This window comes from Mauremys reevesii, linkage group 20, assembly GCF_016161935.1.
Source record: "Mauremys reevesii isolate NIE-2019 linkage group 20, ASM1616193v1, whole genome shotgun sequence".
Classification (NCBI taxonomy): domain Eukaryota; kingdom Metazoa; phylum Chordata; order Testudines; family Geoemydidae; genus Mauremys; species Mauremys reevesii.
In genome coordinates, this window is record NC_052642.1 from 19,827,512 (window position 1) to 19,851,590 (window position 24,079).

A 24,079-nucleotide genomic window follows, 5' to 3' on the forward strand; every position below is an offset into this window, starting at 1 on the left:
GGTTTGATTTGTCATGACAATTTGAAGCAGTCTAGCTTTACAGCTCCACTAAATTGAGTCTGATCATTTACAGCTATCTAGCCAGAGTAATGTATTTTGAGCACAGATGTACATTAGTTGGGCAAGCTTCCAGCTTTGGCAAATTAGCTCATCTGTACATTTTAGATAAAACAGGGACCCAACCAAGCCTCTTGGTGCCACTGCCATTAAATTAAATACAAAATTAGATTGGTGCTCTGCAGGCACTCTTCTCACCCCACATTTCTGGCAAAGGCCCACCTCCACAGCAGCCCATGTAAACATGGCTTAGCACTCGACAGGTCAAGATGAGAGCCATTTTGGACTAGAAAAGCCAATTCCAGAGCTGAGGATCCCTTTCAGAGAATGCTGTACTGCCAGCTCCTCTACTCCAAACAGAGGGTGCTCATCTGTGATAAGGAGATGGAACTGTGACAGTATAGCATTAGGAAAAGTTGTCTCAAGTAGCAAGACAATGCATGCAGTGCTTATACATCACCACCACCTTCAGGGGTGGCTCTAGCTTTTTTGCTGTCCCAAGCACAGCAGGCAGACTGCCTTTGGCAGCTTGCCTGCGGGAGGTCCGCTGGTCCCATGGATTCGGTGTACTTGCCACCGAATCCATAGACCTGCTGCAGGCAAGCCACTGAAGGCTGCCTGACTGCTGCCCTTGCAGGGACCAGCAGGGCACCCCGTGCTGGTGCCTGGAGCTGCCACTGACCACCTTAAATGCAATTTAGAAATCAAAGTAGTAGATGCAGATTATGTAGTATTGCTGACATGTGCCACCACTGAACCACTCCTTAATAGATGGGCTGCTGCATTCTGCACCAGTTTAAGTTTTCAGATACTCAAGAGGCAGTCCCCTGTAGAGCATATTGTAACAACTTAGTCTTAAAAGTGACAGACCTGATGTAAGTGATACGGAAGAAGCGAGCGAGCGGAGCACACTTAAATTTTGTTAAAACCAACTTCTGCTGAAAAAACTAATTTTAATCTATAACTAGCAGCTATGATATTAAGTTGTGCTATAGCTGAAATAGAAATGTTAAGTTTTCAGGAATTGATTTGGTATGGTATCAGTGCCTCTAACAGATGCATTAAATTACATACTCAAATATGACAGTATTCAGCTTTGTCAAACATTTAAGTCAATTTTATTTGAAGCTAAATATATTAAGGCAACTTAACATGCCTAAAACATGATTTGTCAATTTAACTGAAACAGACTACAACCTTAAGGTATCTCCCAGTCAAGATGCTGTAGCTGACCACATGTAGCCAACTTTTGAAAAGTGCTATTCAACTGTCTGGTATAGTCCTCGCTATAGGAAAAGCATTAATACATATTTACTGCATAATCCATCAGTGCAAGCCACTTTCCAATAGTCTCCATTCTCAATTTGTTTTGCTAAGATGATGGCCCCTCCCTTAACCTAGGAATGCTGTCTGAACTTGGGCCCCTGACACCAAGTGAACCATTGAGACCAACTATTCCGGTAGATAGTTTTGAAGAGAAAGATACACAAGTGAAACTACCACTATACAGGATGTCCACAGTCCAGTAATTTATTTTTAAATTTGAGTAATTTCAAATTGCACAGACAAAACTGAACAGCAATATTTTGTTTGAATTCTCTCTTCTGTACACTCAAAACAGTGATCTAAAACACCACAATATCCAACATACACAAACCTCAGGGCAGGGTTAGTAAATACACAGATTGGAATCATGGTGCTCTGTTCCCAAATGGAATGATCCCACAAAAAAAGCACAGGATACAGCACAAACGTAAGGTCATTTGTTACATATGGAGTGAGCAAAACACTAGCATTTCTATAAGCAAAAACTGGAAAACCTGCATAGGTTAAGGGAAATTTTACTCCTTTTTAAAGATCAGGCAAGGTTGTCCATATGCATTTTTAAATCATTTTAAGAGCTATGCAATCCAGAGTAGGATATGCTGATTAGTGTTGTCTGTCATCGGCAGTCTTGCAAGTTCAAATACAAATCTCTGCTTTAGCATTTTCTTTGAATATACAATAAGACTTAAATGCATTTAGATAGACAGTACATATTGTAAGCTGCTCACATACACTAAACGCAAGATTCAATATTAGAGTTTCTTAACACTACACAGAGTGCAAATTGGAATCTCCGCAACAGCCTGTTTTAATGTTAAGAAGCAGTCCTGCAAAAAAGAAAGCCCACTTGAACAAAAACATTTAAGCTATTCCCCTTTTCAAAGTAAAATCTAAATGACATGGAATGTGAAAAAAGATTGAACATAGGTGTGATCCAAACAGTTTGCGCTAGAAAACCATAGTCCTTCATGAAATAAAGGTTACAAGAACACAAGGCAAAATGCTTGCTTTTCCCTGTTTGAGTTGAAGCTGGGAGGGACGGTGGAATTTCAATAAGAAAATATGCTAGCTCCAGCTTGATTTGCACTGCACCTTACATGGTATACCCGAAACCAGGCTGAGGTTGCCCATATGGAGGTGCGGTGTAGCCATAGCCAAAAGGTGCTTGTGGGGGAACTGCAACACTGGGTCCTGCTGTCAACATTAGTTGTGGCTGACCTGAAAATGGGAAGAGCAAAATGATTGTTTATAACTATTTCAGTCTGCTCTAGCTACTAAAGTTTGCCTGATTTCTTCTTTCCCAGGAACTGTAGAAAAAAAGATGTACAATAATTCATTTACAATAATGCTGATAAAAATACATTTAGGGAATGAGATTACCTATAGAGGTCAGGCTATTTCTGATCACCTCAACATTTTACAGAGTCCTTGGTAATCTACCTTCCCTTGCCTTTGAGTTTTATGTTCTGCCTCGCTTATAGAAAGGAGCTATCCTCTAGAGATCTAAGGAAATACATAGATTTAGATGCTTTGCTTTAGTTTTTAGAAGCTATTTGTAGCATCTATTGCAGGAGATGGAATGGCAAGTAAGTTTGCTTCCCTATGATGCAGTGAGCTATTATCCACTTTAGGGCTGGGGGTAATTGATGTAAGATACGCAACTTCAGCTACAGGAATAGCCTAGCTGAAGCTGATATCTTATTTTGACTTCCCTCCCATCCTCAGGGCGCAGGATCAACAGCTGCGGCTCCCCCATAGACTCCGCTTCCGCTTCTTGCCCTGGTGGAGTTCTGGAGTCAACGGGAGTGCATTCGGGGATCAATTTATTGCGTCTAGATGAGAGGTGATCTATTGATTGCTGATCTGGTGGGTAATGTGGACATACCCTTAGCCTACACAATGTCCTAGCCCAGTCCTTCTAATCCCCGATCAGTTTGGATTAGTCTTGATTATGCATTCTTTAGGTCATGGACTGTTTATATAGTGGCTCACCACAATCAGGGCCCAGCCTAAAATTTACACTCAACACACAAGTGCTGTAACAGCCTTCTGTGTACTCCCACTTAGTTGGTTTTGCAGTAAAATTGACAAAGTAGTGAGGAAGGCAATACTGTATACTCTAGGGACTTTGAGGCATCTTCAGATTACTGAGCTACTGAGTATCTAGGTCACAGAACTGTTTCTGCCTAGATTCTATCAAAGTCCTTTATATTCCAATTTTAAAAATTGGCATTTGTTGGTAGTGATGCAACACTGATTTTCTACTAAAAACAGAGGAAGTAGAAGCTTTCATAGGTGCTCAGTATATAAATATAGCTTTAATCCCTTCATTTTCATAAATATTTGAGAAATTACTTGAAACAGTTACTTTCCATCACAGAGTTACATATTTATGCATAGTGCCAGTGATTTTGCACATTAGCCCTTCACCTACCTCAACTGCTTTCTGCATTTTATTGCAAGTTTAGGTATTAATTGTATGTGTCTTTGTAGAAGTCCACCCAAGATTGTCTATAGTTATTGCCACAGATCAGAGTCTGAATTGTCAACCCTCCCATAGCAGAACAAAATTTCTTGATACTTGTGTTCTATTTTGCTTCACAAACGTTCATATGGTAGTGCCCAAGGACCACGCAAAAATAAGACCCCCATTGTGCAAGGCACTGAACAGAGGAGCAAACATTCCTTTGCCCAAAAGACTTACAATTAGAAATACCTACACATGTGGGAGGATATTATGCTATAATAGCAAGTTAACAATGTTAAGGTGGCAATTGTTAGTTCTTTAGTTGGGGTGGATTCAGTTTGGAGGGGGGATTAGCCGAAACATGGAGAGAGTGGGAAGGGAGGTGTGGAATGAAGCTGAATAAGCATGTATTTCTCCAGATTTCTAACCCTCTGGAGTATGGTTAATATTTACCTTTGATAAGAGTTCCTTGAATGTGTTGGAGTATGTGCGATTTGAGAGGGCTATGGAATCTTCAATCAGCCTCCTACAAGGGCAATGAAGCACCACAAACTGCTGGATTCCTTCCAAAGCAGACTTAATGTAGAATTTAGACACTGCTGGTCAGACTACAGTCTCAAACCAACACCACCCTGCTTAATTAGCAGAAGCTTCCCAGTTTCAGGGCTAGTTCTTTGGATATGGGTAGGGAGAAATGGGTTGTCAGTGTAATGCATTGACTTTTGGAAGGAATATCAATACCAATATTTAGTGCATAATTGTATATCTGGACATTAATGCACTGATTACTAATAGCGATAAGTGAATCAAAAGAAAGGTTACCATAAACAATAGGTTGTGTTTCTGTAGCTTGCTCCTCTTCCTTTCTCAGCGACTCTGAGGCATCCAGTTTATCCACCTGGAAATATGAAGGCCCAAAAATTAAACGGCCACCTTTCTCTATAGAAAAGTGATACTTATTTTTTTCTGGCAGAGACGTGGAAAAGCCTTGAGGGTGGTTAATGTACATGAAGAGACCACTGCTTACAAATTCAAAGCAGCAATGTTGGTACTGCTGCAGTCAAGTTTGTCTCAGCATTTCCATGAGAAAGCCCCCTTGAAGGATTTACAGGACAGCTGTAAAAGCTCACACCAGGCTGAAATTTGGCATGCAAATTTTCTGCAGCCTAGGGAAACCAATTAGTTTTTTTTTAATCCTTGACCATATTTAAAATACTGTAAGGAAAAGTTTACTGGAGTCATTTTAGTGCTCCAGCAGCTTTAGAATGGAGAGAGAAAGTTTGTCGATCTAGTGTGACGACAACATAAGATTGTTCAACTTAGTACACATTTGGCACCACACTTCAACAAGAGTGTGCAGCAACTGATAAGATTATCAGTTCATTCACAATAGACAAACCCTTGAATTAGACAAACGTTTCCAGGTCTAGAATTTCTATTAAGAGAAAAATTCTTACAAGGGCACAGAATAGTTTATGAATATCAACAGTATCAGTCCACATCTGACATTTCACTTGAGCATCAAGAGGTTAGTTTCACTAACAGCCCTAAGGAAAGTCAATCTGTTCACTCATGCAGTTTGACTTAAACAGTCAAAACTATGGGGCAAGTTTTTCAGAACCATGCTGCAAAGAGCAGAATATCAGAGCCTAGGTGCATAAATGCCCAGCTCCCACTGTATTTACACATGAGGACAGACTAAGTCAGATGTGTGGATCAGAGATAAATATTTGGGGCAAAAAACAGTGTTTTCAGCCTGATCATGTTAGGTCTATTGAAGATTGGTTAGGTGCACCTTAGATCTTAGTGTATTTGTTATTAGTTGGCTAGTCTTCCTCCTCTCTTCCCCCCCCCCCACCTCTGAATAGAAGCTATAGTTTTGTCATGGGAAGTTGCTTATATTTAATTATTCCACACCACTTTATTAGGAGTCCTCTAGCTGCTATATATAGTCATAATAGCTACCACAGAGACAGACTTAAACTTCATCTTCGGTATCATAAGACCAAGACGACTTATCTATGAAAGTTACTAAGGTGGTGTCATAGTGCCAGTAGTTTCCTCCTTAAGTATTGACAACTCAAAGGAACACAACCCACAGATGTCAAATCTGCCATCTTTAAAAGATCACATTTTTGTCCTTGATGATATTAAGCAGAGTTCTGAGGTCACTTCCCTAGTTGGTACTCCAAAACTTTGATGCATCTTTGTTTGAACCATGCCAGATGTCCATGAGAGCATTTAAAAATAAATAAAAAAGTGTTGCCAAACTGAGCACAAAGAACTAGCATCGGCTGTAAACATTCTGAAGCAAGCCATCCTTCATCCAGAGAAAAAACAAACTACATTTATGGAGTCTAATGGTTTTATGAATCCACATTCACTTGTGACCCCAGTTACCAGGCCACAGTTCATGCATAAAATAGACTTCAGAAATACAAGTATTGGCATTTGAGAGTTGTAGCATCTTTCGCTCAAACATCAGGGGTGAGTAGCAGAATCTTGTTTTGATACATTAGCAAAACACCTCACTGAAGAAAGTTGGTTGTCAAGTTAGATTCACAAGAGAAAGAATGCCATTAAAAATCTTAAAAATTGTTCTCAACATTAAGTCTGTTTCAAGAATAAAATGGGATTAACTAGAATAGCTGGGAATATTGGAATGCTCAAGCATAGATCCAGATAGGCGCTGCATAGGATAGTGGGATATTTTGCAGTAGCAGCAACAGTTAAGCAGAAAGTTTCAGGTTTCCATATATTTGGCTAACCCCTAGCCCAGAATATTCTGTTTGAAGTCTGTTTGCCTTTGCTTTATCTGACCTGGTTTAGATGCCTCCTTTAAAAAAAGGAAAGGGAACTTAATTATGAACACGAGCTTGTTAAAGGTCTGAAAACAGTGATCCTTATACACCACTTGATTAAGCATCACTGGGTTCAGTGCCCTGTTACAGTGCTTTAGTAAAGTAATAAAATTGCATTAAAAAGGCTTTTCCACAAAGACTGCAATAAGCTGCAGAGGAAAAGTAGTAACATGCGTTCAATGTTATTTTGGTGTTATGTGTGCATGAAAAAGAGGCAAGAGTACTGAAGCAAGTAGTGAGATCTGAAGATGGATTGCCACACAGGCTCCCCCCAAAAACCACACGCAGCCCACAGCAAATGCTTTGTAGCTCCAGGAACAGTGGGATGTAATTGCAATGACTGTTGTACATGCTCAGTTTAATAATGCAGACACTGCAGTTCAATTACCTTTTTTCCACACACACGCTTTCTTACTGCCTCACTTACTAGCTGCTGAAGGACCTTACGTGATGCATTTTACTCAGGTTAGCCTTGAGTTCCAGTGGTGACTAAGATGGATGTATAAACACAGCAGAAGGTAGTTTGTATTGAATTAGTCTTCAAGCCACTTACATAAGTGTGCTTGCCCTTTGCCCAACCACATTTGACAGACAAATGTTACACAAACTATGCCAGCATGGCTCATGTTTCATGGAAAATTGCGAGTGGGTATAGGGTACCGAAAACAGATGGACAGAAGCCTTGGAATCTGCCCTCAGGCTGGGCATAATTGAGCAGCAATAGGCAAGTGCCAGAGGCATCAAAAGAGTTCAAGTTTTAGTATTACCACTTGTTTCAAGGTTTTGGTTTTTTTTGTTTTTTTAAACAAAGGTAGCAAGAGGTTGGTTTTTTTAAGAAGCTGAAGAGCCCTGAAGGCAGTCTTCACTTGTAGCTGAGCAAGTGATGTCATGAGGAGGGGGAAGGGTAAACAAACCTTAAGCTATTGTAGCAAGTCTTAAGTTACTGCATGGAAAGACAAGCACCATAAGAACTGGAAACCTGAAGAAACATGAGGAAAAAAGTCTCTTCTGAAGCAGCTAGTATCTATTCTGCCTACTGTCAGCGCACACACATTAGTAAGAATCAATAAATCAGAGTGGATCACAGTCCTTATAAGTTTGCAAAAATTGCTGCTAAAGAATGTGCACATAACTTCAGTGTTAAGCTAGAGTCTCTGGCTGGAGTTGAAATAGCTTTAGTTACTGCTTTTTGTGGAGAAAGTGGCTATTGTCAATTCCTGCTGTTTGTACAGTCCATTTCTTCTGCACAGTATTGGTCAACATTAGTATCTTTAAATTAATACTTGGACTGTGATCCAACTGATCAGCCTTCTGCCCTTCCTGAAGAGAGTCTAGTAGCCGATTAGTAGCAAGTGTATCTACTTTTGTCCTACAGTTCTAACTATTGTAGTTAATCTGCAGAGGCTTTAGTGAGATATTGTTGGGGAAAAAAGCAGTAGCAGCAGTGTAGTAAAGGTAGGAAGGAAAAAACTCATGCAGTTTCTTTAGACTTAGTCCTCCAGACTTAAAGATGGAAAAGAATCAACTTTCACCTTTTCCTTTATTGCATCAACCTGCAAAGGAATTCAGAAGTGCAGCTTAGAAAAAAAAAATCAAATTCCATATGTAGCATATAACGGTAGAATTAGCAACATAAGAATCAGGGAAGAAACAGTTAATTGATAAGATACAAGAGAAAAAAAGTAAAAAAAGAACAAATGAAACACCAGAAGCATCTGCTTCAGAAAGCCAACTGTGCTTTGTATTGGTTACTAGTACTTATTGACTGATAAGTCAAACTAAGAATACAATAAGGTAAATCCTTTAACAACATTTATACTAGAGGTTTAATATATATGCACTAAAGTTCTAATTCAAGACTAGCACACTCAAAAAAAGTTAACATTGATATTAGTTTGGACAGATGTCAAAGTATCCCATAACCACTAATAGGATACATTTGAAAAAGTTGTTTCTAAAACACTAACACCAGTTGCTTTCTGCCAAAAATTCTCTGCACTAGTTTGACTCTGCAACAGCCATAAAAAAATTATATCTCCCTTTGAACATTAGCAGGCAAATCCTGTGTGCAATGAAATACGCATTACTTGTTTTATCACTCAAAATAAGATGACCTAGTAGTCCCTAGCTGCAGAAGCTTTATCATAAAAATTCAGGAGTCCAAAGAATAAGATGTATGGAAAGTGATTGACAAAAAAGTGCCCAAAGTCAGTGTAGCTGAAGTTGTCCAAGTAAAGTCCTGTGACACTGAAATTAAAAAAAACACTACTAAAAGTGAAAAGGTGCTACTGTTAAGTAGCTTATGACTTTTTCTAGAGGTTTATACATACATAAAAGTAAAGCCCCAGAGGAAAAAAATCCCTCTATAGTCTGTCAGATTTATCTGGAGAGTCTTGCTGGAAGGAAAGCATCCTGAAAATAAAGGAGTTTCTTCAAACAGAAGAGCAAGCAAGAGTGAAAAGAGGCTAGTTAAAACTAGAGTTGAGTGTCTTATGGAACTAGAACCATATATGTCCTTGAATATATGTTCAAGTAGTCTTCTTCATAACACTTAAATTTCAGAGATTCCACCCCCAAAATGAGTCTAGATTGTAATCCTCTCAATTTGTCATATTTCAATTCACTGTATCCTTTGACTATTCAAGTAAATTGCTGAGCTATCCAAAACTGTTTCACTTAAGAGCATGGCAGATGTGTAGATTCAAGAGCATCTATAAAAACCATCTTGTTCTAAATACTCCTGTCCACTGGGGGGGGGGGTGAGGGGGACCCAAAAAAACCACACCCCCACACAAACAGTTATCTGGGCATGCTAACCCATAATACATGGGTAGTTTCCACACTTCCATAGTCTAGGGGGAAGACCAGTTAGACAAGGAGAAAGTTTTGGAGCAAGAATCACATTATATGTTGAGCAGAGAATTATTACAGATGCAGGTTCTTCTAACTGGTAGCTAGGGAAGTGTGTGTGAGTGTGTTTCATTTTTCCTAGCAGGGATCACTTAAAAGTGAAGCCCCCTGCCCACGATGAACTGAAAGAGTGAACATAAGACATTTGACAAAGCTAATATCAATGTTAGTGGCAGGTGAAAACAGTCTCAACCAACAGAAATAGCTCTTACCTTGGTCAAGTACTCCTTCATGACCTGAATAAAGTAGGGCATGGCAAAGTCCATGATGTTGTGCCTCCATGCAGTTTCCAAGACAACATCTGGCCTTAGAAGGTCATAACAGGTGAAGAGACAAGCTCCAAAACATTCTCTCTTTTCTTCCTGCAAGAACCACTGCAGCAATTCTTCTGCTAACTCTGTATCTTTGGATTCTGAAGCATATTGCATTGCATCCTATAAAAGGACAAGAGAACCTCTCATTTAAAAACAAGTCACACCTAACACCCTGAAGCAGGAACTGTGCTAGGCATACCAAGTTTAGTCAAAGCAGTAATGAGCCATTCCAAAACAAAGAACAAAAAAAACTACACCCCACAACTTAATCTTGGGGATTTAGGCTTCCAAGATGCAAAAACAGCTTAAGTACATTATAGCAATACTACCAGAGGGGGTAGGATCACTGATACTAGTATTAAAGTAAGCCATGTGCATATAGGTCTGCATAGCTTTAAATGTTATATTTTCCAGTCTGTTACCTTGTATAGTCTGTCTTTCTTGCAGAGTTCTACACTCTGTTTCCAGCGATTGTTGCCTTTAAAGAGATATGCAGCAATTCTTCTGAACTCAATCAGCTCGTGCTTCTCCAAACGCTGAGCAAGGGAGATGTTGTCAAAGTTGTCATAGGCATCTATAGATGTCCTAAGAGCCTGAATTGGAATAGAATTAGTCATTCAAAACCTCAGTGCTTAACTGTTCCAGAAAGGGTCAATCAATTTATGTTTAGAAAACATTTGAGCTGTTTGCAGAGTTCCTTTGCTCAAACTTTTGAGCCAATTTTCAGATATTAAGTAATCCTGCAGTCTTTGTTATTGCAGTTAGTGGATGGATGCATATAGTTACACCAGTTTGTTATCTGTACAAATTAGCATGCACAAAAGAAAGGTATTTTAAATAACAAGGGCACAAAATTTTAAAAAAAGCCTACCTGATAGTCTTCTTCTATAATGAAGAGATTATTCAGAGACTCATTCACCGATTTGTTGTTGTGGTTTTGAACTGAGCGTAAGTAAGGTTTAACAAGTGGAAGCTGTTTAGCCTTTAAGAGAAGAAGTTTTGACATGAGAATCCCGAATACAGCAGCATAGCATGCTATAAGCTTGTAGATGTATCTGCGACAAACATTCACTGTCATTTACTCAATTGGAGTCAAAAACCTTTAAATGTAGCCAAATGCTTTATCTCCACTTGTAAAAAGTCTTTCATAATTATAGGAAAATAAACAAATTAATCACCTTACTGAAGAAGTTTACAGCACGAGTATGATCCAGCCGGGGAGACAGCACCATCAGCAGATCATTGAGCAACAGGGGTTTAAATTCCAAATAAAACTGGATTGCTTTATAATACAGCTCCACATTGGCCACCTAGAGACAGCAAAGATGATCATTTGACAGATCTTTACATACTTGTTCTATGGGGTTTATATATTTCCTGCATGGGTTTTTCTGGTTCATAAGCATCTTATTTTCATTAGAGGTAAGGTTACCTGAAACATGCCTACCAGCATTAAGAAATTTTGCTTTAGAGATTTTAGATTTGCTCAGTGTACTCAAATTTATTTAATCTGTGGTATTTGATTAAATATAAATCCTCAAAAAGGGTAATCCAAACAAACAATCATTTGTGGCACTGTAAGTCTACTTGGCATTTTATCATGTATCCAGAGTCCCTGACATAAGCTTAAGATAGTGATGTAAAGGAAAAAAAAAAGTTATGCTAAAGCTAGTACCAGTTTGAGCTAGGATAGTTTCTAATCAGGAGACCATTAGCTAGAATACAAATTAAGCATACAGAATGGTGTTGTCTTTAAAGAGGCATTTCTCACAGGATCAGGCAGTACCTTGGTGATGATATCTTTGAACTGTCCTTCTTTCCATGCATCTGTTGGGTGATTCATCATCGTGATGATAGCATTATCGTACTCTTCATATTTATCATACAAGAACACCAGCTCTGCCCAAAGATGGGCTTGTTCTGCAGCTCTTAGCACCTGTACACAGAATTTAAGTGTTTAAATACAAATTTAATAGATCAAATAAATAATTTAAGGCCAGAAGGGGCCATTATGATAATCTAGTCTGACCTCCTGCATAACACAAGCAAGTGGTTTTTGACCTGTGGTCTGTCATCAATAGCTTTCAGCACTTTCACCTTTGAAATCCAACACAACTTCAGAGCACTGATTTACTTTCATCTTGGTATTTCATTAGTGTTGAAGCTTAATAAAACCACCTGATCTATTAAGTGTGAAAATCTTGTACTTATTAAAGTTTAGTTTCTTTTTATGCAACAAGCTGTTCTACATGCTGTCCTGAACTGCTTAAAGACACTTCAGTTTCAAGACTGTTACCTTGGGAATGTTGACTCTGGACCAGAATAGTTCCAAGTGCTCCCTCATCTTCTGAGGCTTGAATTTGGAGTAGAGAATTGCTAGCTCTGTAAACATTCCCATGTGGGCACGCTCAAGTCCCAGTGCTGCTTCCAACATAGTTATCAGCTCTTCAAAGTATCCACGATCCTTAAAAGACAGGTGCAGTTAAAGACCAGCTGTAGCAAGAAGTTGGGTACTAAACGGATAAGAGACTGTATGCCAAGTTTGAAGCAAAGGTGATTCTGTAACATTGAGTTACAACAGCATCTGTGTAGGTATGTTTTGGTTGATGCTTTCAGTAGCATTAGAATCAGGAGTATCTAGTACGTGTTCTCTTCATTACCTGGTAATAGTTGATGAGCTCTTCCAATTCATCTGCATGCACTACGATATGAAGTCCACACATCTGGGCTAGACGGAATTCTTTCCCATCAACACATGCAAAGCAAACCTGAAATTCAGGGGATAACAATTAAGTTTTGTCCAGTTTATGAAAAGCACAGCTCTATCCAATTGTATACTGTAGAGTCTTGTCAACATCGTGTTTTTTAAATCCTAATATACCTATCAGTAAGATCTCAGAGGCAACCTCCTTTGGATATTTTCCTGAGCTGAACTCTTAAGACAGGGTAATTTACCTCTTTCCATGTTCGAGTGCTGTTTGCTTTCCGAGCACCATCAACAGCTGCTTGGTATTCACCTAGGTGAACCAATGTGGATGCCAAACGGCCAAAGTTTGACACGTTATTATACAATAGCTTAGCAGCATCATACATCTTCTCATCATAGCAGCGATCACCAACCTAAGATTAAGTCAAAACATTAGTCTTCTAAACAAGCCACAAGTACTTATAATACAAATAGAATTTTCTGTAGTGACAAATGGATTTTATTTTGAGATATTTCTCAAGTTAGATCCATCCCCAAGTCTGAGGATGTTCTAGCCACTAGCTAGGTCATGTCTAAAGCTATTAAACAAAAAGTCAGCTCTGCCTCAAGTTTTGTATTTTTTAGACTTCTTGAAGAACTACATTGCATTAAACCCAATAAATGCTTGGCATTCTTGTTGGCTGAACCCCAAAATCCTATTACTATGACAGCTAAGGAACCAAGAGCAGAAACTCACTTGCTGTATGTGAGCATTATTAGGTCCATTTATGAATTCTTCCAACTCAGCTAGACGATTTGTTTTAGCAAGAGCAAAAATGAGTTCTGTCTCCACATAGGACTCCCGGGCTTTTTTGCGTGCCATCTGTAGGTATTTCACCAGCTCTTCCCAGTTCCCTAGGTGAAGAAACTTCAAATTAAAAATGGTAACTTTTCATGATTGCATCACCTATAGTTTAAGAGAACTCAAAGGACTGGAAGTTTGCTCTGTTAAGTTAGCTTTACAATGATAATTTCTGCAGGTAGCAAACATACCTTGGTCCTGGCTAGAGTCAAGAGTTTGCCACTATGAGTGGCCAGCCTCTCATGCTAGAGACTACAATGATCTAATTGTTTCCCCTTAACTACAGGGGACATTTAAAGCTCTATCAGTTAACTTGTATTTTACTTTACTATTGTTAGAGTTGTTAAATGAAATTCACTGCACAGAGTTCAGAAGCCTAGGGGAAAATTTAGCTCTGTGCAGCTAGAACAGCTGACCAGGAGAGGGCAGTAAAAACTGCTGAGGAGCTAGCAGTGATATATTCATTTGATACAGTCAACCTGAGTTTTGACCTTTGATCATTTTAGTATTGATACAAGACATACACAAGATCCAACACATTTCTTTAGTTCAGCAGAATTTAGTGCTACCCATAACAGACTGTAGTGTCATTTAAATGACTATAATGGCTGACATGCTTTGGTTAAACTTCAGATATCCGAACATACCAGATCACCACAGAAGATTCAGTTAGACAATAAAAAACTGGCAAACCTACCGCTAGCATTGGCGGCTTGAACAACTTCCATGTAAGAGGAAGGATCATCTGCTTTAATGTAGGAGTCAATTGCTTCTTTTACCATCCCTTTCTGAAGCTGGGCTTTAGCAAGCTGACTCCACACAGCAGGCTCATTGCAGCGTTCAGCAAATTCATAGGCACGATCTAGGTTTCCAATGTGTTCAATCAATACCTGAGGAAGTTACAGCATATCAGTCACCATCAGTACAGAAAGTTAATCTTAGGTTTTCAGACAACTAATGGGTTGCACTCAATATATTAGTTCTGTTTCTTCTTTTAGAAAAAGGAGTAATCAAGTTTTTTTGTTGGTTCTTTGAGAGCCAGTCTCACTAATGCTCAGCATGACTCTCCCAATAACTGCTAACTTCTCTTCCACCTTCTGAAAGAAACTTAAGGGGCAAGCCTAAAAATGCACAAGTAGAATATGGCTCAAGTCTAAACTCAGCTGTGTAGCTCTGATTTCAATACTCAAGGCTTGTATAAATCAAAGTTGAGACCAAATTTCAGCAGTAGAAAGAGACAAACTAGATAAGCCAGGAAGCAATAGGAAGGTGACTGCCCTGTCATCTTTGGAAGGGGATGCTACTGCTGGTAGTCCACTTCAAAAAAGATGCACCATTCAGGCTTTTATGCTGTCTCAAGGAGTTTGAAGATTTCCTAATTGGAGAATCAGACTAGAATTTATGATACCTGCACAGCTGAAGTGTTGACATCAAATTTCCTGAAGATGGCAAAAGCCTCCTCAAAAAGCTCATTACTGATAGCAATGTTAGCAATATCTGGAGCATCATAATTATCCAGACGGTTGATATATTCCATGACACGAGTACGGTCAGCTTTAATAGCTGTGAGAATGAGGAGGTTTTGCAGGTTCCTAGTAAGAAATAGACAAGGCTATTAATGAGTGCCGAGTCAGTTACTTCACAGATTAAAATCACTGGCTATTGTTAAAGGTGAATACTGTATTAAACTCAAATCCAAGGACTTCACCATCCTAAACTCATCCCCAAACAAAAAAAAAAAAAAGAGTGAACCTAAAATTATGTTTACTCCCCAAAGCAGCTGGAACTTTTACTGCAGCAAGCCCTAGCACAGAGCTAGATGGCCTCAGTGAAGTTTGTTGTAGCTTCCTATGTATGGTTTAGAACTTTACCCACCTGTGTTCACTGAACACAGAGTTATCGAGAACTATTTTCTCCAGCAGTTCAATGAGCTCGTTGGGAAGATCAGCAGTCATGAAAGCTTTTACAGTAACAGACACTTCTTCGGGGTCCTGCGTCTCAGACAGTGCAGTCTGCACAACCTATAGATAGAAAAGTCAAGCCATGGAGAAGCTATAGTCAGCAAGTTGCAAATATTTCACCTTCAATTAGAGCTTGTTCTGTCATTATGTTACAAGTAGTAGGAAGTTTGAGGGAGACTATACCTGGTCAATAAGTGGTCTTCTGTAAGGATTGCTTTCCAGCAGTACGCTCCCCCACAATTCAGGATCCTTACGGCGAACTAAGTAACGTGAGAGGCTCTTGAAGAGGGAGTTCTCATTGCATACCTAAATGACAAAAAAAAGTAGACAAGTGAAGTCATCTGAAGTTACTTAAAGCAAATCTTATTTAATAGATTCATAGAAATGCAAGGATAGAAGGGACCTCAGAGGTCATCTAGTCCAACCCCCTGTGCTAAGTATGTTTCACCCTGGCTTAGGAGACACTGACAAGCACTTTAAATCTCCAAATCTTGGGACTGGGGAAAACAACAAGTTAACTTCTAATTATGTGGTGTGAATTTGGTAGCAAGTAAAGCTCATTTCAAGATTTACACCAGAAATCTGAGGACTTTCCACAACACACTGTCACTGTGGTAATTTAAAGGAATCTCGCTGCTTTCAAATTTGGATCAGATCCTTGGAAGAGTTTCATCTAAATGAAACAGTAATCTGACTAAACAGGGACATGCCTTTTCTTTAAATTTAAAGAGTTCATGGTGCTATACTTATGCCAGTTAATTCCCACTTGTAACTTTAGCTTCCAAAGCAGACGTTTGTTGCAATAATGCATTAAATCTCTCCGAGATCATTCAAGTAGTTTTTTTTTTTTAAAACCTTTGTGGGTGATTCCACCCCATTTTCCCTGAACTCACTGGATATACGCACATTAATAAGCTCCAAGTCACACTGCCCACGCTCATAAGCCACACATGCCAAATGAGGGTCTCTCTTCTCACAGTACTTCCCCACAACACGGCTGTCATAGTAGGGATTCTCACGCAGAAATCTTTCTGGGTTGTTGTTGCTGTCTATGTAGATTTTGGCCAGTGCATTATGAGTTGCAGGTTCCTCACAACCCTCATGAATTCTTGCTTCTAACCATGGAAGGAGCAGTTTTAGCCTAGAACAAATACATTAGTTTTATTAACAAACCTGCAGGATCTACCCAACCCAGAGACCTCCCCAGTTTCTTCCTGAAGGCATTACACGCAATGGTAGGAGAAGAAGGAGTATCTCTATCTATAGTTTTCTTTATTGAAAGCTATCAAGTTAGCTGAACGCCAAAAACCAAAGCCACCTCCATTAAGTCTTAATTGCAATGCCATCAAAGCATCCAGATGCACCTCAAGAGTCAACAATTAAAGATTATCTATTCTTTTCCATTAGCTCCCCCAGTGTCCCATACAGGACACTACTGGAAGCTAAGGGAGAAACTTGTCACAAGGCTATAATTTGTCTTCTCATTTAAAATCACTGTAAATGCAGTCGCCTAATGAAGGTCTAAACCCTTTCCTCTTTTCAGATAGTTTGTGGTTAAAGCCTAGGGCCTAACAATCAGAAATTGATCAAGTTTATTCTGAGGGAACAGAAACATTAGCTCGAATTCAAAACCATGTACAGAGATTGTTATTTGTAGAGTTGGATACCTGTTTCTTTTTTCTACTTCTGCAACAAGCTCATCAGTGGAGAATTGACCTCTCACAACAAGGATCAAGTTCTTTATCACATCTTCAGAGCAATCCACATCAAGCAATCCCCCGATGACAACAGGCAGACGGCTTGGATTCACCTAGGGCAACAAGAACACTTTACTAAAGTGACAAATTGGAGTACCAAACCATCTTCCTTCCCTGAGAATCCATTTACATGTATGAGAATTGCTAGAAGTGTTCAACTTCAAGTGGGCCTGCTCCATTTTCCCTACCTGGGCTCACAAGCTCCTGAAGACGATGACCAGTTGAGAAATCCATAGTATCTGCCTCAATCATGTAAAGATTGGCAAGAACTTACAACTGTCTCAGACTTCAGCAACAGGTCTAAGTATGTGAACTATGTAGTGTGCTATTCTCATTCTTATGGGGAAAGAAAGGTGTATTAGGCCATTGTGGCATTCCCCTCAAATGCAGCAGCTATATTAGCTTTCATGGAGGGGAAACGGTTTGTTGTACAAACAGAAGGAATTAATAATGAGTCACGTCACAATATTTTGGCGGTTGAACCCTCCTTCCCAGAAAAGGGTCTGTTTTCAATACTAAGGTGGCCAGAAGCAGAAACAATTTATCACATAGGAGATTATATAGCTATTTGTTGAGAGCACAAAGGAAGTTACATGGTTAACATCCTCTCCAGGTCTGAAGCAAACTTGGAAGTGGATTTGTTTGAAATGATTTAGATTATGAATTGTGGTGTTGGTATTGCATGTTTGTAGCCATGACAGTTGTGAAAAGGAACTGGATGAGACCATGTTGACAGAAGCTTTTAAGTCCCTCTGGACATTTGGCTCTTACCTTCTGTACATAAATCTCAATATATTTTTGGAGGTTATTTCTATACAGGTACAGCACGAGGTCATGGACAAAGTCAAAGCGATCACATACAATGATCAGTGGTAACTGGTCAGTCAGTTTTGCTTCCTGCAAAGAGAAAAAAGAGCAGAGCTATGAGTCACTACATTAAAACTGGAGAGAGTTAATAAATGAGGCAAGTCTGAGGAGACCAGTCTGATCAGGGATAGTTTACTGTTTAAATCTCAGCTGTTTTGGTTTCCTAAACTAATTTACCTGACAGCATGTTACTATTGTTCCCAGTTTTTGAAGCCATGCACATAATGAATTGTCAAGGTTTACACCCGTTGATAATACCTAGAGCAAAAACCCACCTGAAATTTCAGTCATTAGTCCTTGGCACACCCACATCTACAAAACAGCTTTACAACACAGGACAACAAGTATTACAAACCTAAGCTATACTTCAGCATGTGTGAACTGCCACTGGTGTTCAGCGTGCAGGATTAACACTCTGGGATCGCAACAGGAGTCTAACAAAACCATTTTAAGGATGATGTGGTCTCAGTCATGTGTGAGATGACCAGATATGCATGATTTGAGCTAGTTTTTCACCTCACACCTTCATCTGAAGAATCTCTGGTATCCTCAAGGAACCCACTGTTTCCGAGTTTAACTAGGATACCTGTGTAGAGTCACGTCTATCTCAAGAACCTACCCAACTACCGCATTGTTGAATCACTGACTTGTGACTGCAGGTTCAAAATCAGAGCATGCATCAGTAGCCTGTATGTCCAAAGACCTTTGGGAATGAATGCCCCAAAATTATCTGGCAAAAGGCAACGTGTCTAATTAAGCTAGGAGTGGGAGCCAAATACTATACGTTTAGAGTACCCTGAAGAATCAACCTTGTCAGACCCAGCTACTAAAGTGGTTTAACATGCACATCCCAGAATGTAATTCTACATACAAATTGACACTGAAGGAGTTAAAGATGGGGAGACCTAATCTGGAGGAGGGAGGGATTTACCTGGTACATGTCCTGCACATTCCACAGAAACAAGGAACAGCACAAAAAATAATAGCTTCCATCAGGAATTTGTTGACAGTAACCATTCATTGAGGATAATGTGTTGTCAATAGAAAGACTGCTGAGTTATACACACAAAAACCTTCCCCCAATAAACTCTGAATGAAATGTTGCTATTATTTTCTGGGACATTAATCAGTTTTTCTGCACGACAGATGTAAGTAGCAGCAATAGGTGTATTATGCTATTTAATAGATTTTGCTGTCACACCACTAAATGGCTATATAACCAAGAAAAAATGTGAAGGCAGGAAATGTTCCCAGATAGAGGCTAATTCTCTGGCAAGTCTGTTTAGAAACAACCTTAGCTAGTCGTATTGACTGACCTGTCTATAGACAGTGTAAATGTCAACTGGCTACTGATTTTCAACTTCATACATGGCATCTTTACATCCTCAAACCTGAAGATTTGCTCTGATTTCAGGTTATGGATACCACTAATTCTCTAATAGTCATTTTCACAGAACGGTTATTCTGTAGTAGTAAGAAACTGAAGTGGGATTTGAGATTACAGCATTTATTTTGTGGGGGAGGGAGGAGGAGAGAAGGAAGGAGACTGAACTTTTTCCATTCATAGCTCATGTAATTACATTCAGCTGGCATTGTATGTTGAAGTTAAGATTGTTTATTCAATGTGTCCACCTCTAAGATGCTAGGGAACACAGACTGGCTCAGCAGTATCCTCCAATACAGATATCTGCTGACTTATGGATGCACATGCGACCTGAGGAACGGCATTCATCTTTCATATATTACAGAAGGTCTCCATATGAGAAACAGATTAAGAACTCTGTTTTGGACTTTCATATGTGTATGTGCAATCCAGAGTTTGTTCTCAAAATATCCACTCCCATTAGGTTACACCACTAAGTAGTGATAAGTAACAAGCAATCCTGCTGCAAAATAGAAAAATAGTGTAGTGCTAGTCAGACTCTACCTTGAGGAAGTTTTTAACACGTTCTGGATCATAGCAGTTGCTTTCTCTGCAGATGCGTTCCACTTCTTTAATTTGCCCTGTCTTGCATGCAGCTTGGATATATTTGAAGTGCACATCTGGGTCCTGGCTGAAGTTTACAATTGAGCCCAAGAAATAAAATAGACCTTAAGGGAAACAAGATACTCCATATTAAATTGTCTTCATACCAAATAAAAATCAAAGTTGATTATGTGATACAGTTTGCTCAAAGGACTTCTAAGTCCCAGACTGCAGCAGAGTAGCCACGGGATACCCAAGTAGACATATTTGAACTGGAGAAGCTAAACAGTGGATGGAACACCGCAAAGACCTGGAACTGTAGCTGAAGTGCGGTACTGTAATCTCTTCAGTGACTGAGACAGCATGCACTGAAGAGTTTCAGGCTCTTTGGAGCAATGCAAGCAATAGCAAAGTCACAAATCATCCCTCTCCCTAGGGCATATATTACACAAGTCAATCTGCTCCAGGCAAGTAACTAAAGCTTTATAGTCCAGTCTGGTTAGGCAGAGTCACGCCTTCCTTCACTTTGGGCCATCACTGATCCTCTACACTCACACTGTGGCTGAATCATGGTCCAAGCATGCCAACTGAAACAGCCATTCACTTCCATTTTTAATTTCCCCATGCAGTTGAGAGGATGGAATACATGGCTTACTTTGGAAAAAAGTATAAGCAGCTCTGCTTCCAAGATGCTCCCTGGTAGGTACACATTTATAAGTGTACAATATTCAGCTAGCTCAGTTTTGCCATATATCTAATGTCTCTTGCACAAAGTTTGATCCTGCTATGCAAACAGTTAACACTCCTTACTTGACCTCTCTCAAATGCAGTGTAGAGCAGAGTAGTGATAGCTAGCTACAGGCCACAAAAAGATAGGATTAAGGTCAAGTGTTATTTAACTGTTACATGCGTAAAGCAACTGCCATGTCAGATAAGAAAAATGCTTGTGAGAGAATGCTTAAGTCTTGCTGAAATAAATGGCCAAAAGGCCAATGCTTGATAGTGAGTTTTTGGGCAATGCTGTTTAGCTACAGGCTTTTTATACAGAAAGCAGCTTTGAAAGGGGACCATGTTCCCCTATATGGCAAAGGCAAGATTTTCCCTTATACAAGGAAGGTCAGACAGAAAAGCTTTCCAATGGCTAATGTCTCCATCTATTCCTATCCCAACAGTCCACTGGGAGTTGCAATAGGCCAACATGCCAATCAAAGTCTGCAGTACCACTTAAGCCATTTAGGATATTCCCCTCCCCGTATAGATGGGGAAAGTGGATAAAATTCAGTCAGAAAGGGCTGAAAAATAAATTGGGAATGGCTAAACTAACCAACAAGAGGGTGAGCGTAGAGGAGATACAAGTATATAGAACTAAGCTCTAAATATGAATAGCCACCAGTAGAGACAGTTTAGAAAAAAACAAAAAAGGGTAGGAGAGCTGGCAGCTACTTCAAGTATACAAGTCTGATGCACAGACACACACTGCCCTTGTCCCTATGGAGATCCTTTGACCAGTCCCTGTTCTAAAGGCCTCCACCAAGAATCTACTTAACTAAATAGTTTACCCGAGAAGTTTCATGGCAGGAGTGCAACTGGACAGTGAAGTAGTCAAAATGGCAGATTTAGACAGACTTCTTGAACTGTTGCTTTTGGAGGGTCAGACAAGCCCTACAAATGTGAAACTTTCTAATGTCTATCAGGTTGCCAAATGGACTCAAACACACCTATACACATTAGCATACAGACTATTACATCTGCAGTATACTAGATCTTTAGCATTACTTCACTTTCTTAAACATAAACAAAAGTATTCCTATTGCATCTTACCTTCAAAGCTCTTAAAAGACTCAAAGAGCTCAATAAGTGACTGTGTTGACAGTTGTTCATGGTATTTTGAAGCTACCTGAACACAAATCTGCAGGTTTTGACGAATGTTAGCAGAAAGCATGGCACGCAGACACTCCAGAGAGTCTTCTACTGATAGGGAGCCAAAATAATTCACCAGCCACTAGAGAGATAGGAAGATCATTACAAAGATTCTCCATTAAAATTGGTATTAATATTTTATAAGCTGCATAAATATTGCAATTTGAAAGATACACTGCTTGCAGCGTGATAATTTTAAGATCCTGGAAGGTAAGCTTGCCAAAGCTATACAAGATTTTGGATTCTGTACCTCAGGGTTGAGAAGATGAGTGTGAACTACTGCACGCTTGATATCATACAAGTCAGTGAAGTGTTCTAATGCTCTCTGCAGCAGGCCAGCTTTCTCACAGAGCTGTGCAATGTGAGCCCGGTCATAGTGGGTAAACATCTGGTTTCCCAAGATAGCATCTGCAACCTATAAAGAGACAGTTGGAACAAGACAGTTTATTCTAGTTCTTGAGTTTGTACATTGGATTCTGCATGACGACTCATCAGGAAAACTTACTACCCCAAATCAGAATGAAGTCTTGAACTAAACTACAGAAGATCCTGTAACTATTTTAAAGAGATCACTTAGGATACTAGAATTAGAGCCAAGGTGAATAGTAGGTTTCCAGGCATGAACTTTGGAGCCAGGTCCAGATTTTTTGGGTAGGGAAGTTGTTAGACCTGGAATATGTAGATCCTAGCTACAGAACAAGGAACAAAAACCCCCCTTTTTAAATAATTAGTTCTAGGCAAAGTTACACACTTTAAACTCAGTGAAAATAGTATCTAGTCAGATATTAAGCCAAGTAGAAACCCAGAAGCTACTATAATATCCTTGAAAATTTCATACCTATGCTGATGGAAGTTCAGCTACAAGATACAAAAACCTGTTCAACTGTGAGTTTGAGGACATCCATAGGACATACCTGAGGTGCATGCATGAGGTTCATCTCAAGTAAACGTGTTTGCAGGGGACCCTCAGAAGGGCGGTTATTCTTCAAAGCATCCAGCAAGAAGGCAGTACACTGCTGAATTAGGTTGTACTCCATAAAAACATCCACAATCTAGAGGAAAAATAAGTTTAGAACTGCAGTACTAGTTTAAGTTAAAATGTTCCATTTCAAGAAGTGAACAAGTTTACTTCTAAATATGAAAGTTTAGATGTAGTCATGAGATCTAGCTTGATTTTACTAGTATTATCCCAGACAGTGGGAGCACTTATGTTCTTGAGAGAGTATGATTGCCTCCTCATGAGGACAAGGAATTTCAACTAACAGGTTGTGCTTGAAACCTCACAAGGCAGAGCCAAGTACCTGAGCTATCACTTCTTGGAAACACTGCTGAAACAAGCTTAGCTTACTTATTTAAATTGCTTTTCAGTGTTAGAAAATTTAATTTTGAAAAGCCACATCTTCAGGAAGCAATTTAATACCCTTTCGCCACAGGCAGCTGTAAGTGGCAGGAATGAATCCCAACTCATTTGCTTAACAGTCTTAAGATTTGCGAGATATTTAAAAAATTACTTGTGTGATATCTGCAAGGGGTTCTTCATCCTGAACTAGCATTTGAGCAAACTGCTGTCCTTGGTCAGGGCTGATTCGCATTACATTCCTCAGCAGGAAAATCCAGTCTGGAGTATATCCAACCTGTAAAAGTAGCCACAATCAAGAGTTAGTGCTTCAAGAGAAGCTAAATAAAGTCTCAGATACAAAGCCAAGGAGCAGCTACATGAAAGCATCAGTTCTTATCCAAATGAGTGCAGATTCTTCATTTATATCTCAAAGCACTTTTCCCATCTGTGTGAGGAATGTAAAAAAGCTACATGGGTAGACAGGCATGGAGATGTTGCCCAAGATCTGTCAGTGGATCAATCAAGATTTTAACTTGACTGCCACATACCCCCTTTAAGTAGTAGGCCAAAGTGTAAGTTTTCAACTAATTATAAGGATAGTCTTGAATGCAATATTTATATAGCTAAATGTTCTGGAAAAATAGGTATCCTATGAGAACAAACAATCATATCATAGTGGAACACTTTAAAAACAATGTTGCTAATTTAGCATATTTCAGAAGTTTTGCGTTAAGTCTGTTTCTTAAACCCAAGTAGTTCCCCTTAATTTGTGCTCCTGAATGCAAT

At 39.4% G+C, this 24,079-nt stretch overlaps 1 protein-coding gene across 2 annotated transcripts in view; it reads right to left on the reverse strand.

Annotated features, from left to right (window-relative positions):
* Positions 1–1,562: 1,562 nt before the first annotated feature.
* The window catches only part of CLTC (clathrin heavy chain), a 53,300-nt gene continuing 30,783 nt past the window's right edge, over positions 1,563–24,079 (reverse strand). Inside the window, exons 10-32 of one of the 2 annotated variants that reach the window (XM_039507380.1) lie at positions 23,466–23,588; positions 22,869–23,006; positions 22,205–22,369; positions 21,856–22,036; positions 19,996–20,159; positions 17,973–18,098; positions 17,112–17,254; positions 16,351–16,585; positions 15,628–15,750; positions 15,359–15,504; positions 14,892–15,075; positions 14,181–14,373; positions 13,379–13,536; positions 12,891–13,055; positions 12,596–12,703; positions 12,232–12,399; positions 11,722–11,871; positions 11,114–11,245; positions 10,807–10,917; positions 10,358–10,528; positions 9,834–10,055; positions 4,673–4,748; positions 1,563–2,601 (exon numbers count right to left, since the gene is read on the reverse strand). In XM_039507380.1, the coding sequence (XP_039363314.1) occupies positions 2,477–2,601; positions 4,673–4,748; positions 9,834–10,055; positions 10,358–10,528; positions 10,807–10,917; positions 11,114–11,245; positions 11,722–11,871; positions 12,232–12,399; positions 12,596–12,703; positions 12,891–13,055; positions 13,379–13,536; positions 14,181–14,373; positions 14,892–15,075; positions 15,359–15,504; positions 15,628–15,750; positions 16,351–16,585; positions 17,112–17,254; positions 17,973–18,098; positions 19,996–20,159; positions 21,856–22,036; positions 22,205–22,369; positions 22,869–23,006; positions 23,466–23,588 (3,507 nt within the window). In that variant the 3' untranslated portion in view covers positions 1,563–2,476. Of the gene's footprint in view, positions 2,602–4,672; positions 4,749–8,116; positions 8,265–9,833; positions 10,056–10,357; positions 10,529–10,806; positions 10,918–11,113; positions 11,246–11,721; positions 11,872–12,231; positions 12,400–12,595; positions 12,704–12,890; positions 13,056–13,378; positions 13,537–14,180; positions 14,374–14,891; positions 15,076–15,358; positions 15,505–15,627; positions 15,751–16,350; positions 16,586–17,111; positions 17,255–17,972; positions 18,099–19,995; positions 20,160–21,855; positions 22,037–22,204; positions 22,370–22,868; positions 23,007–23,465; positions 23,589–24,079 lie in introns of those variants that run through there. The other variant, XM_039507381.1, reaches the window with a different exon arrangement.